Source organism: Myiozetetes cayanensis, unplaced genomic scaffold (genome assembly GCF_022539395.1).
Source record: "Myiozetetes cayanensis isolate MyiCay16 unplaced genomic scaffold, myiCay2020 scf1, whole genome shotgun sequence".
Lineage (NCBI taxonomy): Eukaryota > Metazoa > Chordata > Aves > Passeriformes > Tyrannidae > Myiozetetes > Myiozetetes cayanensis.
In genome coordinates this window covers 51921757-51936504 of record NW_026086604.1, presented here as the reverse complement: position 1 = coordinate 51936504, position 14748 = coordinate 51921757, and the positions used below count along the sequence as shown (strand labels likewise).

General features: G+C 43.8%; 1 protein-coding gene across 2 annotated transcripts; it reads right to left on the bottom strand.

Annotated features, from left to right (window-relative positions):
* Window positions 1-2221: 2221 nt before the first annotated feature.
* Window positions 2222-13568, bottom strand: PRELID3A (PRELI domain containing 3A). 2 transcript variants are annotated; one of them, XM_050307010.1, is made up of 7 exons: window positions 13410-13568; window positions 10854-11022; window positions 10355-10444; window positions 9520-9590; window positions 9323-9425; window positions 7566-7654; window positions 2222-3875 (listed from the first exon to the last, which is right to left on the bottom strand). In XM_050307010.1, the coding sequence occupies exons 1-6, from the start codon at window positions 13439-13441 to the stop codon at window positions 7601-7603; spliced, it is 519 nt and encodes a 172-aa protein (XP_050162967.1). In that variant the 5' UTR covers window positions 13442-13568; the 3' UTR covers window positions 2222-3875; window positions 7566-7600. The 2 variants fall into 2 exon arrangements, with proteins under 2 accessions (XP_050162967.1, XP_050162958.1); XM_050307001.1 differs by lacking the exon at window positions 7566-7654.
* Window positions 13569-14748: the final 1180 nt, after the last annotated feature.

The window sequence follows — 14748 nt, the reverse complement described above, 5'->3', positions numbered from 1 at the left end:
GACGGGGAGAAAAGAAGTAAGACGCGTGGAGGAGCTTGGAAGACTCCCACTGGCACAAGGGCAAATCATGAAAAAGATTAAAAGGATAGTTTACACAAAATCAATAAATTACACACCAAACCATTTGACTACACTGTTTTAAGGGTTTTTTTGTTGCTAACACAAGCCTGTCTGCATGAGTATGAAAACCAGACATCAACCAGAAACCAGAGTTTACCTCAAGTTTGGTACCTTCAACATCTTAAAACTCTTCAGAGCCAAGAGCCAACGTGCCCAGTTTGCCACATTCTGGGAACCATCACTGCCGCAGGAACCAGCTCTCCCCAACTTCCTCCTTCCACAGCAGGCACGTGGGACACCGCTACAGGTACTGGATGGGGGGAGCAGCCACATTTCCAACCAATCTGAAGACCTGATATACTACTGCTAAATTCTTAAACCACCCCCTGTATCACAACCCTCCTATACTCTCTCTCCCTTGAATTGCAAGCCAGCAGCTGAGAAACACTGAACTGCCAGCCTCAGCTTGAACCAGAGCAAACAACCTCCCTCTCCCAACTCACAAAACTGAACTTTAATTCTACTTTCAACTCTCCAAGTGCAGAATTCTTATTCAAAGTGGCACTTGTTACTATCAGTCAGCATGGTTACAAGCACTGAGCTTTCTGCTTGGTCCCCAGCACCTCAAGATCCTTCCAAGTTAATGAGTGTTGACGTCACACCATTTCTGCTTGATACAATTTTTTCCTCCTGCGTGCCCTTTTCCTCCTGCATCAATCCCAAAAGCTACAGCCCCTGCTCCCCACAAGCAGCCTAGCACTTTCCCTCACATTCAGGTTTCCACCTTTGACAGACACCTCAGTCAATGCACATGACAAAAAACTGACTTCAGAAATATTTTCTAGCCATTTCCAGTGCAGAAGGAAAAGTTGGAGGAGTTTCTCTAAGGAAACTGAGACTAAAGATAAACAATTCCAAATTCCACCAAACAATTCCACCAAGATAAACAATTCCAAAGGCAGGGTGGGTTTTTTGCCTCGAGGGTCAACTCGGACTACAAGTCTAAGATCTTGAGTGGAAATTGAAGCGCTGCAACAACAAGTGATAAGCACAGCATACACAGCTACAGATCCCACCAGATCCCATGGAGAAGAGTCACATGGCCAAGGGAGAAGAAGGATTGGAGCCCCATATGCAAATCAGACGGACAGAGAGCAGAAGGGTGAAACTGTCCAGGCAAGCTTATCAAAAATTAGGAACCACTTGGTCTGCTAAACAGTGGAGCCCACCTGGTCCCAGTGTGACCGCTGCTGCAAGGTCCCTTGTACACAATGAGCAACCACAGGAAGAACAATAATCCCACAGATGCATAAGTGTCACCTGCCCCTAAGACAAGGTAGGAGGCAGCAGCACTGTCCGGCAGTGGAGAGAGGCAGCTGGATGACAGGACTGGACTCTAGAAGAAATTAGCCTTTTTTCCTACCCAAAGCTTCCCCACTACCATTCAGCCAAGAGAAAAGCAGAAGAGGACTGAGCACAAGTAGGAAAGGTGCTGATCCCTGGCAAGTGGAGCAGCAGACAGATTGGAAAGCTGAGAGTCTAAGCATACAGCTCCTAAATGGGACAAAACATGGAGTGAGAGCAGCCCAAAACCAACAAAGTAATCCAGAAAACGTGTAACTGGTACTGACCCTATGGTGTGGCAGAGAAAGTCAGCCACAGAGAGAGCGTGTGGTGACTTTTCTGGGAAGTCATCTAGTGCTGGAAGGTGCTAAACAAAAGTCAGTCAGCCTTAAGACAACACCAAGTAAATATTTCACTTCTGATGCAAAAAGCAGCTCTAGGCAACTCTTCCTTCAAACCATGAACCTTTCCAAAGACCCTCCTGTCCCTGCTGACAGTCATGTTTTCCCCACCTCCAGGAGGCACGTACGGAAATGCTGCAGCAGAGCTCTGCCATGGCTGCACTCCCCTTCCTAGCAGGAGGCCACCAGGAGCTAGAACATCTGCTGTGTTCCTTATCCAGGAAGTGGCATCACTCCTCTGAGAAGGGGGACAACAACTGACCAGCACCAAAGCTATATAGTGTATCTTCTGGAAAGGGGCTATCAGCCTTTAAGCTCCAAGTTTCTGTTCCAAAATAAGAGGGGCTTTAGGTCCACTTGAAAAGAGCAATGTAAATATCAGCTACTCATTTAATTGCTTTCAACAAATATACACATCTTTTAAAGTAGGTTTATTCATTAGGATCATGTAATTTAGTTACACCCAAATCAAAGTTCAAACGAACCAGAATATGAATGCTGAAAATTCCCTTAAGCTACAGACACTCTAAAGTTAGCAGATCAAAACAGTGACCAACATTTTACACTTCTAGTGTTTTAGAAGTTACTCGTGCTCTTGAACAGCTTCCTAAGCACATGCTCACCACTTGAATGAGTAAACATCCTTGCAACATTCATTTCACTTTCTGTGCATATCAAAAAATAAGTTAAAATGCCCGAAGAGGGTTACCTAAGAAATAAATACTACATCTGGATCAAACATGACAATTTTGTAAACATTAGACAAGGCTAGGACCATTACCAATATATATGTATGCATGTTTTATAGCAAACAGTTTCTGCAGTTACTGGAGTATTTTTCCAGAGAATGAGAAGCATTTAAAATTATTTTAAAACCATTTTGTACCAATGTGGAAAAGTGTTGAAAAAATTCAGTTACACTGCTGGTTAACACAAAGCACTCAAAAAGGAGAGTTCATTTGGTTTTCTTGTACTTGTTTTTTCCATTCGGGGAATGAAAAGTTCCTGTTTATGACCATTTGGATTTCAAATTTCCCGCTCATTTCTCATTTCAACTCTTCTGGTTATTGCATCAATTTCTCCCTCAGTTAAGACATGATGTAAAGAGCGAGGATCAGTGGAACTGCATGGTCTCTTCATTCAAGTTGCCTACAAGTACACTTCTTAGAGATAAAAAAGTATTTTCCAGCACCTTCCAGGAATTACTACTCGTGCCCTCATAGGGAGGGGAGGAACTAAGACAAATTAATAAATAAGAAAATAAATTATACCTTTTTCCCTACCAAAAAAACTATTTTCAGTTATTAACATCAAGAGGAACTTTATCTTTGTTTGGATACAAATATAAGAGATAAAGTATCTGGTGCCACGATCAGGCATCATATTTAAACAACGTAAGAGTTAGTTCCACACAAGTTGTAGCCTTTCAGGATGATCCTCTAGATAAGTATCTAATGCTACAGTATCATGTTTGGACTCATGTAGTTCCCTTTAACTGATCATAAGACACTATCACATTACAAAGCAGACAAACTTCAGTGCTCTAGGACCTATCAGCCCTTCACAGAACAAAAATTCACATGGAAAACCCTTAATACCACACATGCATTCTTTTCAAGTTCAAGTTAAGACAAACTGAGATCGTGCAAATATAACATACTCTCTATCCTTGTTTAAAAAGGCACATTTAGGCCGCCTTAAATGTGCTTAATGTTTTGTTTTCAGTGTTAAAAATAAATTGTTTAAAGGAAAAGAGCATCTGCAGGAGGTCAATTTAATCTTCAGTAGGCAACAAGAGCTGCCGTGGAGATGACAGATGAGGTTACTTTTCCGCTGATCCAATATTCTTATAAATATACAAAACCTCTTCAGATCAGCCTTGGAAGGGAGCAGTCTGCAGGATAAGACTTTTCTGTCAGTTACGTGGTTTTACTTGGTGAAACCAAATATTTGGTTTTATTTTTCCGTTGAGGCTGCTGCCATGGCTGGTTTGATGCCCTCGCGCGTTGACTTCAGCTCCTCCAATTCCGTGTTCAGTTTGCTGATCACCCACTCCAGGGCATCCCGACCCTGCCAGAAAAAATACTGGAATTTAGGATCAGAACAGATACACCACCACTGCTCACGTTTCTATATAGTTTTTCCTCTGTCAGACATGGGACTTGTTTTAAAACTCATTTCATGCCCTGTGTAATTTGATACAGGTTATATCGATAATTTCTTAGCATCTTCTCATGGAAACATCACTGAAAAGGCATTTGCTTAACCCGTAAGCCAGAAGCTCACTGTGAGCTCCCAGTAGTACACTGGGATTAGGCAAACAGCCTAATTCAGCAGTTAAGTTTCCTTACCTAAGAGGATCTCTGTTTTTACTGTTTGCTGCTCCCACCACTCAAAGAATATCAGAAGATTTACAGCAAAGTCTATATGTTGTTCTCAGATTCATTAACTGAGTTATATGGACTGGTTTGGGGAAGATCCAGGACAAAGAAAGTTTTCCAAGTTTCTCTGACGTAGCAACTAAGAGCTCTGATATCTGTCAAGAGATCAGAAGTGGACTCACACTGAACTCTACATTCATGCACAGCAACATTTCAGCACCTAAACCACACTGAGAGACTAGAGTTGCACATTTTATATCAAGGTATGGTCTTTCTCTGATCAGTCCTCAGAACGGGAGTGCCCCAAAGTTATGAACTGACAGCCAGTCCTTGAGTAAGAGCTGGAGGACCCAGCACAATGAGCCTGACAAAAACCTTTGACCTTGAGAAGACCCTACAGCAGCTGCATCCCAGTGACCACAAGATGCAACCAGCTGCACAACAAAGCCAAGAAAGTAAGAACTACTTTAACTAAACAGAAGTGCAAAATTCCAGTGCAAAATTTTCATTTTAGAGCTCTGTGATCTCAGAATAGCAATGTTTGCCATAGCAAGCAGATGGGATCAGACCAGGACGCCATCTGGCCTTTTTTCACCTAAAGAGGTCAAGAGACATCAACTCTACTACTCTACTAAGAATAAGAAGTACACACAGTGGAGAGCAGTAAGTGGGAGCCACATGGCTCTGGCCAAGTCTAGAGTTCTGGAGATAAGGGTTTGAGCCCCAAAAGTCTTAAATCTTCATGAGAGTAAGTCTCAGTATTCAAGCCCTCTGCAGAGACTGACAGAAAGGAGGGGAACATCCTCCTCCACACACAGCTTTGTTCCAAACTGTGATGTACTAATTTTGTTGCGTGCATTACAGGTGATAAAGTGCACAGAAACCTCATAGTCTCCAGAACCCACTGTTGTCTTTTATGAACCACTAAGCACGAACAAGAATCTGCATAAGCAGCTTTGAAAACCTAAGAAAAAAAGTGTCAGAACAATGCACATATACTCCTGAAGGATTTTTTTTTCAGGCTAGAAACATTACTCTGGAAAAATATGAGAAGCCCAGATCCAGGCTGTGAAGCGTAACCTCTTAAAAAAGAAATAAAGTTTTACTAAGAATAAGAGCATATTTATCTCAAGACCCTCACTAATGTCGGTGAAGAGCTGACTCTGTTTCTCTTAGGGTTTTCCATATAAATAAGAATAAACACTAATTGTTACATCTGCACTGGCAGTCCTTAGATTGAGAAAAGTCATGCACCTATCACAATAAAGTGCTCAGCTCTCGGTCAAAGCTCACAAAGGGAGATTCAGCTCCACCCCAAATTACCTCAAGAACTGGTATGTTTAAGTTAACTTAGTTCAAGAAACGCCTTTATTTACTAATAATATTGAAGAAAGCATGATTTAAATTGTCCGATTAAAGCACGGATTGCTGACAAAAGACCTTAGAAGGGGATGATTTAACTTCTGAATTCTTTCCATTTGAGCATGAAAGCAACCGTTCTTCGGCAGGTGATAACTTCCACCTTCTCCACACGCCGTGCAAGACCTGGGAACACCAGCAAAGCAGGCCAGAAAACCGCCCAGACAGGGGCAGGCTACTGCATAGCAACAAGTTGTAACTAGCCGTGAATTAGCTGAGAGGAGTGCTCCTAAGGAAAAATCGGGAAGGGGGGAGGGGAGCTGGGGAGACTCGGAGGAATCATCTTTCAGTAAGCTGGCATTTGGGCATTTAAAAGTCAGGTTTAAATGTCCTCTCTGAGGTGACACAGGCACAGAGAACTGAGTGAGACAGCAACAGCTTCGATGTTATATTTGTCTAATTGCACAAAGAAGACTTTGTCAGGAAGTCAAACACCCCTGCCACAAAAAATGCTCAGTAGAAAAAGGCTGAGATTCTTCTCTGGCCCTGACTATGAAACAATCACGTCATTGTGTTTTATTTGATATCTTTGTTGATAAGATTAAATAATTTTTTAAAAAGTCCACAACATTCAACTGGAGCACCAAGATATTTCCTTCAGTTTTTGAGACTACATAGGTCTGTGTATGTCCTTAGAATCACATATACTGTATGCTACATTTTGCAGCCAAGAATAAACTCGTGATATTGGCAAGGAAGATTTCAGGAATATTTTGCACAGGAAATTAAGTTAGAAATCTCAACCAGATGCAAAGCCTCCAAGTATCATAAAACCACCCAGTAACCAGAAAAAATCTGACAGAGGACTGGTCTATAAAATTTCACACTGTACAATTTCTCTAGTAAATCATTAAGCAAGCACATTCATAACCAGGCATGCATATTGTATTAGTCATTATTGCATGTGTCAGCAGTATGAAGTGTCTGGCAGAACAAGCGCTGCATATGACGATTTGTTGGTAGAGCTTAAGTGACTGATAAATGCTGAGCCTTTGTAGTTGATGTTTTCCAGAAAAAAATGCCACAGAAGCTTAGTGGAATGAGAACTCAAAAGCAAACACTCATGGCATACGCAGATCTCAAAGTAAGCAGTGTAGAAAGCCCTACTTTCTTAACTAGGAGAAGCAGTATAATGGATTTTCTTTTTTTTTTTTTTTTTTAAGAAATCTTATTAGTTGAAGCACAAGCCAATACAGGAATGACAAGGACAAGCTACACTGACTAGTAGAAGGAAAACAATTTGCACAGAGGTATCACAAGAGGCAAGTACACTCAGTTCTCTCAACCCTGAAGTCAGATTTGTTCACAGGCACATCACTGCAGGGACACGTCACTACTGAAATGAATATACCTACAAGACCAGTGAAGAGCAGGAACAGTCTGGCACCCTGACAGCTTCAAGCTCTGTACAGATTTCCTCAGAAAGGCAACAATATTCCTCAGGCATAAGAAAAGCAAATACAATTCTGCTATGCAAAAGATTACCCCTGTTAGGCAACCTGTTTCAAGAAACCAGTTTTATAACCTAAGAACACAGTTCTGTTTCATAATGCCAATTCCACTCACTAACCCATTTATTAATTTCTTTGGGTACCAGATTTATTTACATGCTGAAATCACAGAAGCTAGGCCCAGATCAAACACCCTGTGGACAGACTCCTTCACATTCCTGGCTGTCTGCAGTCGTCATTCCACTTTCAAACCATAAGCAAGACTGGCACAAGACATGGCTGCAGCAAGTTGGTTGTCCAGTGGTATAAGCACAGGTTCACGGATCCAGTCTGGACTGGACCTACTCTCACCCTCTACCACTGCAGTGTAATGAATGTCTGCCATTCCTGTATATGCAACGTGTGTAAAACATACATGCAGGTTAACTTAGGAAATCCACGTGCCAACAACCCATGCAAATATCTGCTAGGAAGCTGAAATGCTGTACCAAGAAGAATGCTGGCATTACCACTAGTTAGTACAAACTGCAGGTGTGGAGAACTGCTAGCTTAGAGCGCTTTCAGAATTTTGAATTATCCACTCAATAGCATCCCACCCCTGGAGTAACACAAAAAAGGTTTACAACGTATGGCAAATGATTTTTCCACCGTCATCAAAAATAATAACGCGTCATCTGCCACCTCTGTCTCAGAGCAAATGCTCAATAATTCCGATTTCTTCAGAAAAACAAAACATTTTTCAGCAACTTCATGAAGTTTAAGAGGAGTGCTAAGAGCACAGAGGCGTAGCACAGCATGAAAGAAGAGCTCGTAGTAGCACAGTAGGTTACTGGCTAGTAAAGAAAGGGCTGGTAACAACAAGTACAAGTTCCTGTTAAGTTAAAAATCTCTAGAGATTTTTCAGTGAAATACTAAGGACAAGGTCTCTCTGGTTTGCAAGAAGCTTGTGAGCCAGCGTGTTCCTTGAAAATGGCAGAAGCAGAACAATCTTTAAAAGAAATCGAGCTTTCACACAGGCAACACCTGAACAGATACCAGGAAATATTTACACTCTTTATCCAAGTTCAACAAAGACATGAAAATGAGACAGATATGCCACAAGAGGAATTCGGACAGTGTTTTTAAGTGTGCCTAGTTATGTGGACATTCCAGCTAGCTGGAGCTGCGCCCTCCACAGACTTTTAAATGGAGACCAGATCAGGACAGAACTGTAATTTAATTGAAAAACATTCCATTAGAGAGCACTCAGCTAGGTAATCTTCAGTGTCTAGAAATGACCCATCATTACTTCCCTAACCCTTGTTTTTAACATGTTTTCCTCTCACTTTAGGAGAAGCACATAGAAGGGTGGGAAAGGAGGCTTTCTCCACTCTGGTCTGGTTGTGCCATGGCTCCTATCAAGTTGGTTTACATTGGCTTGGTCAAGCAGTACCTTTCACAAGGACAAAGGGCTGGCCAAAGCACAGGCTCTCCAGCATAGCAGGAGTTACCTGGGCCAGATTCCCACTGTGCTGGGCCTCTCCAGCAATGCAGAGCACAAACTCAAACTCCAGGGGCACTCATCCTGCTGTTAGGCAGCAAGGCCTATGCTGCTCTAGCAACTCCATTTCTTCCCCAAACAACTCTAGGACAAAGTGACCAAGCATTCCCATAGCTCTGTCTGTGGAAGCACAAGACAGAGGAGTCAGTCTAGTGTTGCCTAGGAGAGCCAGCACAGTCTCACCTCTTCAAAGAATATGCTTCTGCTTGCACTACCTTACTTTCAGCCAAAGGCACGGAGACAGCTCAATAATGGATAGGAACTAGAAAAACTGACAAAGTAGCACAGAAAACATGTTGGCACTAACTGATAAACCCAGATTATGATCTGATAAATCCAGATTATAAAGGCTGAAAGGGAAGTTACATTCTTTCCTAGCACTAACTCCTGGAAATAGGAGGTTAGTGTTTAAAAAGGTACTTTGGAAAAAACTAAAACCCAACTAATAAAATGTATATTCTATACACAATTGTAGCATACACAAAGAAGCTTGTTTGTTCTGCTGTTCAACTTTAATTGAAACACAAAGATTCAGTAGTCACACCTTTTCATACTGTGGGAAATTATATTCTACTTGCTGAAGTCCTACAAAAAACAGTTGAAATGCTGTGCAAAAATTTAGGTAATTTAAATACAGCATTGAACACACACGACTGACAATTACTATTTCAACAAAAAGAACAACGGGGTGGGGGGAGAGAGGGAGAGAACAGAATAAAGATGTACCTTTCTGGCATTAGAAGATATCGTGTTTGCCATTAAGCTTTCCAGATAACTGCTCAGGCTAATGCCTTTAACAGTAATAATTGCCTCTTGAGTTAGCACAGTTCTGTAACAGAATAAAGAAAGGTTAATACCTAAACTGAACTGGACTAACATAATGTCTCCTATCCACCAGGATGCAAAGAAATATCCTTACTTACTTCTCAGGGTTTTCGGGATGAGGAGTGTAAACCAGTCTCTCATCAACAGACACCAAGTTTGTGAGAGTAATCTTAAAAAGAAAACAAGAGCTGAAATCCTCACTTCCCCCCTTTCACTTTTCTGTTATCAGCAGCACTACTGTGGTGCACTCAATCTAGTGTCAGCAGTGTATGCAGAATACAGAACTCAGAACACAGACAATAAAAAGACCTATACAGGGTGATGCATCTTCTCCTATCCTCCATCTAATTGTATCAAAGTTCCTGTTCACAGTTGTACAAAACACGAGCAGCTTTCTCTGACTCCCAAGTCTGATTTATGGCAGACGGTTTAGAGAGGCTCTTCAAGACCAAAAACACCTTGGACTATACAGAAAATTAATACCCATGAAAGACAATGCCTCTTGTATGGAGATAAGGCTCTCCTACAGAAAACCCCATTTTAAATCTGATAAGTTATGAGTTCCCAGGATATCCAAATATAGCCTAATACTTCATTTACATTTTATGAAAAAAAAGGCACTTCACGTTGAAACTTTTGTTGTAAATGGCAGTGTAATGTATAACAACTCATTAATCCAAAAGTCAAACTATTTTACATGCATTCCAAGAAATAATCTTGCATTAAAAACAGAATCACAAATGTTTGATCCTGAAGTATTTAAATTTCCTATTTGTGAGAAGAGAAAATAAGAGAGTCATCTAAGACACCAACTAAAACATGGATATTATTGCCTTCTGATTAAAGATGCAAACACATTTCTAATCTAAATGTTAAGAGCAAAACATCTAATTTTCAGAACTAATTACCAGAAATTTTTAAGCCACTACTCACATTAGTTGAGCAAAGCTCCATCTTTTTTTCCACTGGATCTACCACAGAATGTTCCTCAATGTAAGTCAGAGTTCTACTTGTTCCTAAAATCTGAAGATTTAAAAAAAAAAAAAAAAAGTTAAGTATCAAAATTAAACAAACAAACTGACCCTTGAAACTCGTAAAGGCCATGTTCTCAGTAACCTCAAATAAATCCAGAGTAATTCAGAGATACAAGACAACCGTGATCTGTGGCAAGACCACCCTGGTAGGTTGTGTCAGTCCTACAGCATGGCACAGACCAGCAGCCCGGGAGGCATTTACAGACACACACACACTATGGGCATAACAAAGCTTACAAAGTATTCTCACTACCAAGAATGCTACTTGTAGCCTGTCCGACACTCCTCTATGACAGCTCCTACGGATTAAGCTTTTACTTTGAATTCAGCTCCAGTTCAGACAATGACATAAAAGTGCACCACACCCTTAATAAAGGATGAAGACCGTGAGAACGTACGGCTTTTACAATGCTCGGCAATCCCCACTCGGTGCTGAGAAGACGGTGACTGTGCAACCTCCCCTGGTTATCAAGGCTTCTGTCCAGGACATCTACTCCTACCACAGATGGGTTCATCGGGTTGGGGTACTTCCTCATAGCAGCTTTGATCACTGTATCCCAGGGATGTCTGTAAAAAGGAAGGGGGAGAATGTTTGTAACTATTCTGTATTCAATCACAAGCATTCAAAGGGTATTAAATCAGGATCCAGCTCGTGTAATATGGCACATGCTGTACAACTTCACAGCTCCCAGAAGTCACTTTGGAATTCCAGTTATGCTTGGAAGGGCAATAAGAAAGTATTGACACACAATCAGAAGAAAAATAAACTAATTCTTCTTTCCAGAAAGGAGCAAAGAATTATTAACCAAAAACTAACAGAAATAAGGGCAAGGGGCAACAGTCACTAATTGCTACAAGTGACATTCCAATTAGCTGGGCAGAAACCCCTCACTGACAGGGCAGCTGCCCACAGAGACTGCTGAAATCTCAATTCATTCCAGAGCTCAACCAGGAAAACAACCTGACCTCACACTTCGGTTTGTCTTGCCTTGAGAAGAGGGCTGGACTAGATGACCTCTGGACTAGCAGCTCACTCCAACATAAATTCTTCTATAATTCTAAGCACACCAAATAAACTAAAGTGGAAACCATTAGCTTCCTATAGCAAAAAAAGAGTGAAATTTAATTCAACGACAAAAAAATCATTGAGAAGTTTGAAATAAAGAAATAGATTTTTAGAAACCGCATCAGCTCACAGCCTTATGTCTGCACTGGTACTACTGCTTCCAGCAGTTTGTTAGCACAGATTACATTTATGGATACTCTTCTCAGTACAGAACTGTTTTTATGAAATGAGTTTTGATAATCTCAAACCCCTGGGACCACAGCAGCCCTGCTATTCAAGGGCCAGGTTGTCCATATGACTCTCTTTCTTCTGAAACAGCAGAGGCTACAGAAATCATGGACTTGATCCACTACAGAAATTCTGTCCCTAAGCAGTTATTTCTATATTCAGAATAACTGACTGATCTGCAATGATAGGTTTATAGCCTTTAAAGGTATGTTTAAAAATTCAACAATTGGTATCTAACTTAAGAAGGATTAAGGGTGCCAATTGCACTTAAGAGTTGCACTTAGGGCCCTAAATGGATTTTGTTTTTGACAACACTACTTTTAGTTTTAAAATAGACTGGTACAGAAGGGCACCAACAGTACAGCACTGCAAGAACAAACAGAAACTTGGAAAAATGAGTTCTTTTTCCAACAAGAAAAGCATTGGAAAGCTTTTTTGGTGTAGGAAGGAAAAGTAAGAGCCCTCCATTCCTACAGCAGAAAGAGTGCTGGAGGATTGTTCCTTGTTATCTTCAGAGACTATTCATCTCCTTTAACAGAAGATACACAAACTGAAAATGTCAAATTTCTGTCAAGTGTCCCTGAGGGGTTGAGTCAGAGATGTGATAAGGCACAACAATATTTTATTAACCATTCAACTGAACTACCTCCACCCGCACACCTTACGCCATAAGACGGGGGGTGTTCTAATACACATCTTGACGAGAAAATGACAAAAATAGCTTTTGTGTTCCCTAGGCGACAGATACTCATCTCAAACTCAGAAGCTGTGCCATGCACGAGCAGCCTTTACTTCCCTCTGCCTGACACTTCACGTCAGAAGCTACAGTTCACTCACACCAGACTGATGATGAGGGCGAGCCCCGAACAACTGCACCCATCAGCGCTACGAACTGTGTTGACGTAATTAGAGAAGTTTAAAGCAACACATCTGGGATATTCTGTGAGTATTTTAAGGACTATCACCCCCGGTGCTCTTCGGGCTTCCAAAATTTGTTTTAAGACCCTGCAGCAGTCGAATCAGCGGTGGTGGCGGCATTCCAAGAGCTGCTCCGGCACTGCATCCTCCACGTCTGCTCCCCGACACAGCCCGTAACACACCTGTTGATACTTTTCCGGGTTGTTCCCTCGTTGCACAAGGGTGGAACTGGATGGACAGGACCATGTCCGGTGCAGAAAAGCACTAACGGGAAGGAAACTTACTGAGGGAGCCGATTGCTGGGCACCTCAGCGGGAGTTCCCCGCAGGTAAGGCACACAGCCGCGCTGTCCATACTTCTTGGAATGTATCACCGACCACGTCAGGAGTTTGAGATCATTTTTTTTTTATTATAGTGTGAAAGTTATTTTTCCTTGAACACCCATCCCTCTATCAATCCATCACGCTGCCGGGCCGGCTCCACCACTCTGCCCTGTCGGAATGCTGTTCCCGAGGTGGAGGAAGCCCTGGGCACGGGTCTGGCGGCGCAGGGAAGAGCCCGAGGCGATGCAGGACCGGCACCACCGGAGCCTGTCCGCCTGTCCTCCTCCTCCTCCTCCTCCTGCGGCCGCGGCATTCCCCGTTTCCGCCGTCACCCCGGTGGGGCCCGGTTATGCCGCATAGCCCGGCCCGGGGTCTCGCCGCGGCCCCCCCACGCCATCCCTCCCGCCCGGCCCCCTCACCCGAACACGTGCTCCGAGCTCCAGATCTTCATGGCGGCTGCGGGCGCGTGCCCTCGGAGCCCGGCGGGAAGGGCGGGAAGGCGGCGGGAGCAGCTCGCGCCGGACACACCGACTGACGGCTGCGCGCGGACCGCGCAGCGCGAGCGCCCGTGGCGGCGGGGCGGGGCGGGGCGTGCCCGGGCCGGCGCGCGCGTCACGCGCACGCGTCATCGCCCCGCCCAGCCCCGCCCCGCCCGCGGAGGAGGGGGAGGAGCTGCATTGCGCATGCGCTAAGCGCGCGGCTGCGGCGGGCGGGCCGGTCTGTGGAGTCACGGAGTTATGGAATGTCCTGGGCTGGGAATGACTCACGGGGGGCAGGGAAGTCCGACTCCCGGCCCTGCGCAGGACACCCCAAGAATCACACCGTGTGCCTGAGAGCGTTGTCCAGACGCTTCCTGAACTCTGTCAGGCTTGGTGCTGTGGTCAGTTTCCTGGGGAGGCTGTTCCAGTGTCCAGCCACCTTTTGGGTGAAGAGCCTTTTCCTAATATCCAACCTAACCTCTCCTGACACAGTTTGCCCTGGAAATGTGCAGCCTGGGAAAGTAATTCTGTGTTAGCGTTGATTGACTGATCCCCCTGCCCCTCACAAACCCTCACCACCAGCTCCTCAGCACAAAAGAAACATGGAGCTCCTGGAGCGGGTCCAGTGGAGAGCAACACAGATGATTAAGGGTCTGGAGCATCTCTCTCATGAGGAAAGGCTGAAGGAGCTGGGCCTCTTCAGCCTCGAGAAGAGATGACTGAGAGGGCACCCTGTCAATGTCTAGAAATATCTGAGCGAAGGGTGCCAAGAGGATGGAGCCAGGCTCTTCTTGATGGTGCCAAGCTACAGGATAAGAGAAAATGGGCAAGAACTGATGCACAGGAAGTTCCACCCGAATATGAGGAAGAACTTCTTTACTGTGTGAGTGGCTGAGCACTGGAACAGAGCCCAGAGAGATTCTGGAGTCTCCTCATTGGAGATATTCAAGAACCATCTGGACACAATCCTGTGCCATGTGCTCTAGGATGACCCTGCTTGAGCAGGGAGCTTGGACCAGATGACCCACTGTGGTCCCTTCCAACCTGACCCATTCTGTGATTCTATGAAGTACCAGCGTAGGAGTTTTGCTTTAAACACGCTGATAACAGCCGTGGTTGGGGGTGACGGGCTGGCAGGCTCAGCCTGTGTGGGGCTGTCCCCAGGGGCAAAGTGATGGTTGAGGAATGCAGCTGGTTCAGGTAGCTTGTTTGTAAGCAGCAGACTCAGATGCAGATTGAGGTCTGGGTGGGAGCCTGAGACAAGAGGCCGTGACAGGCT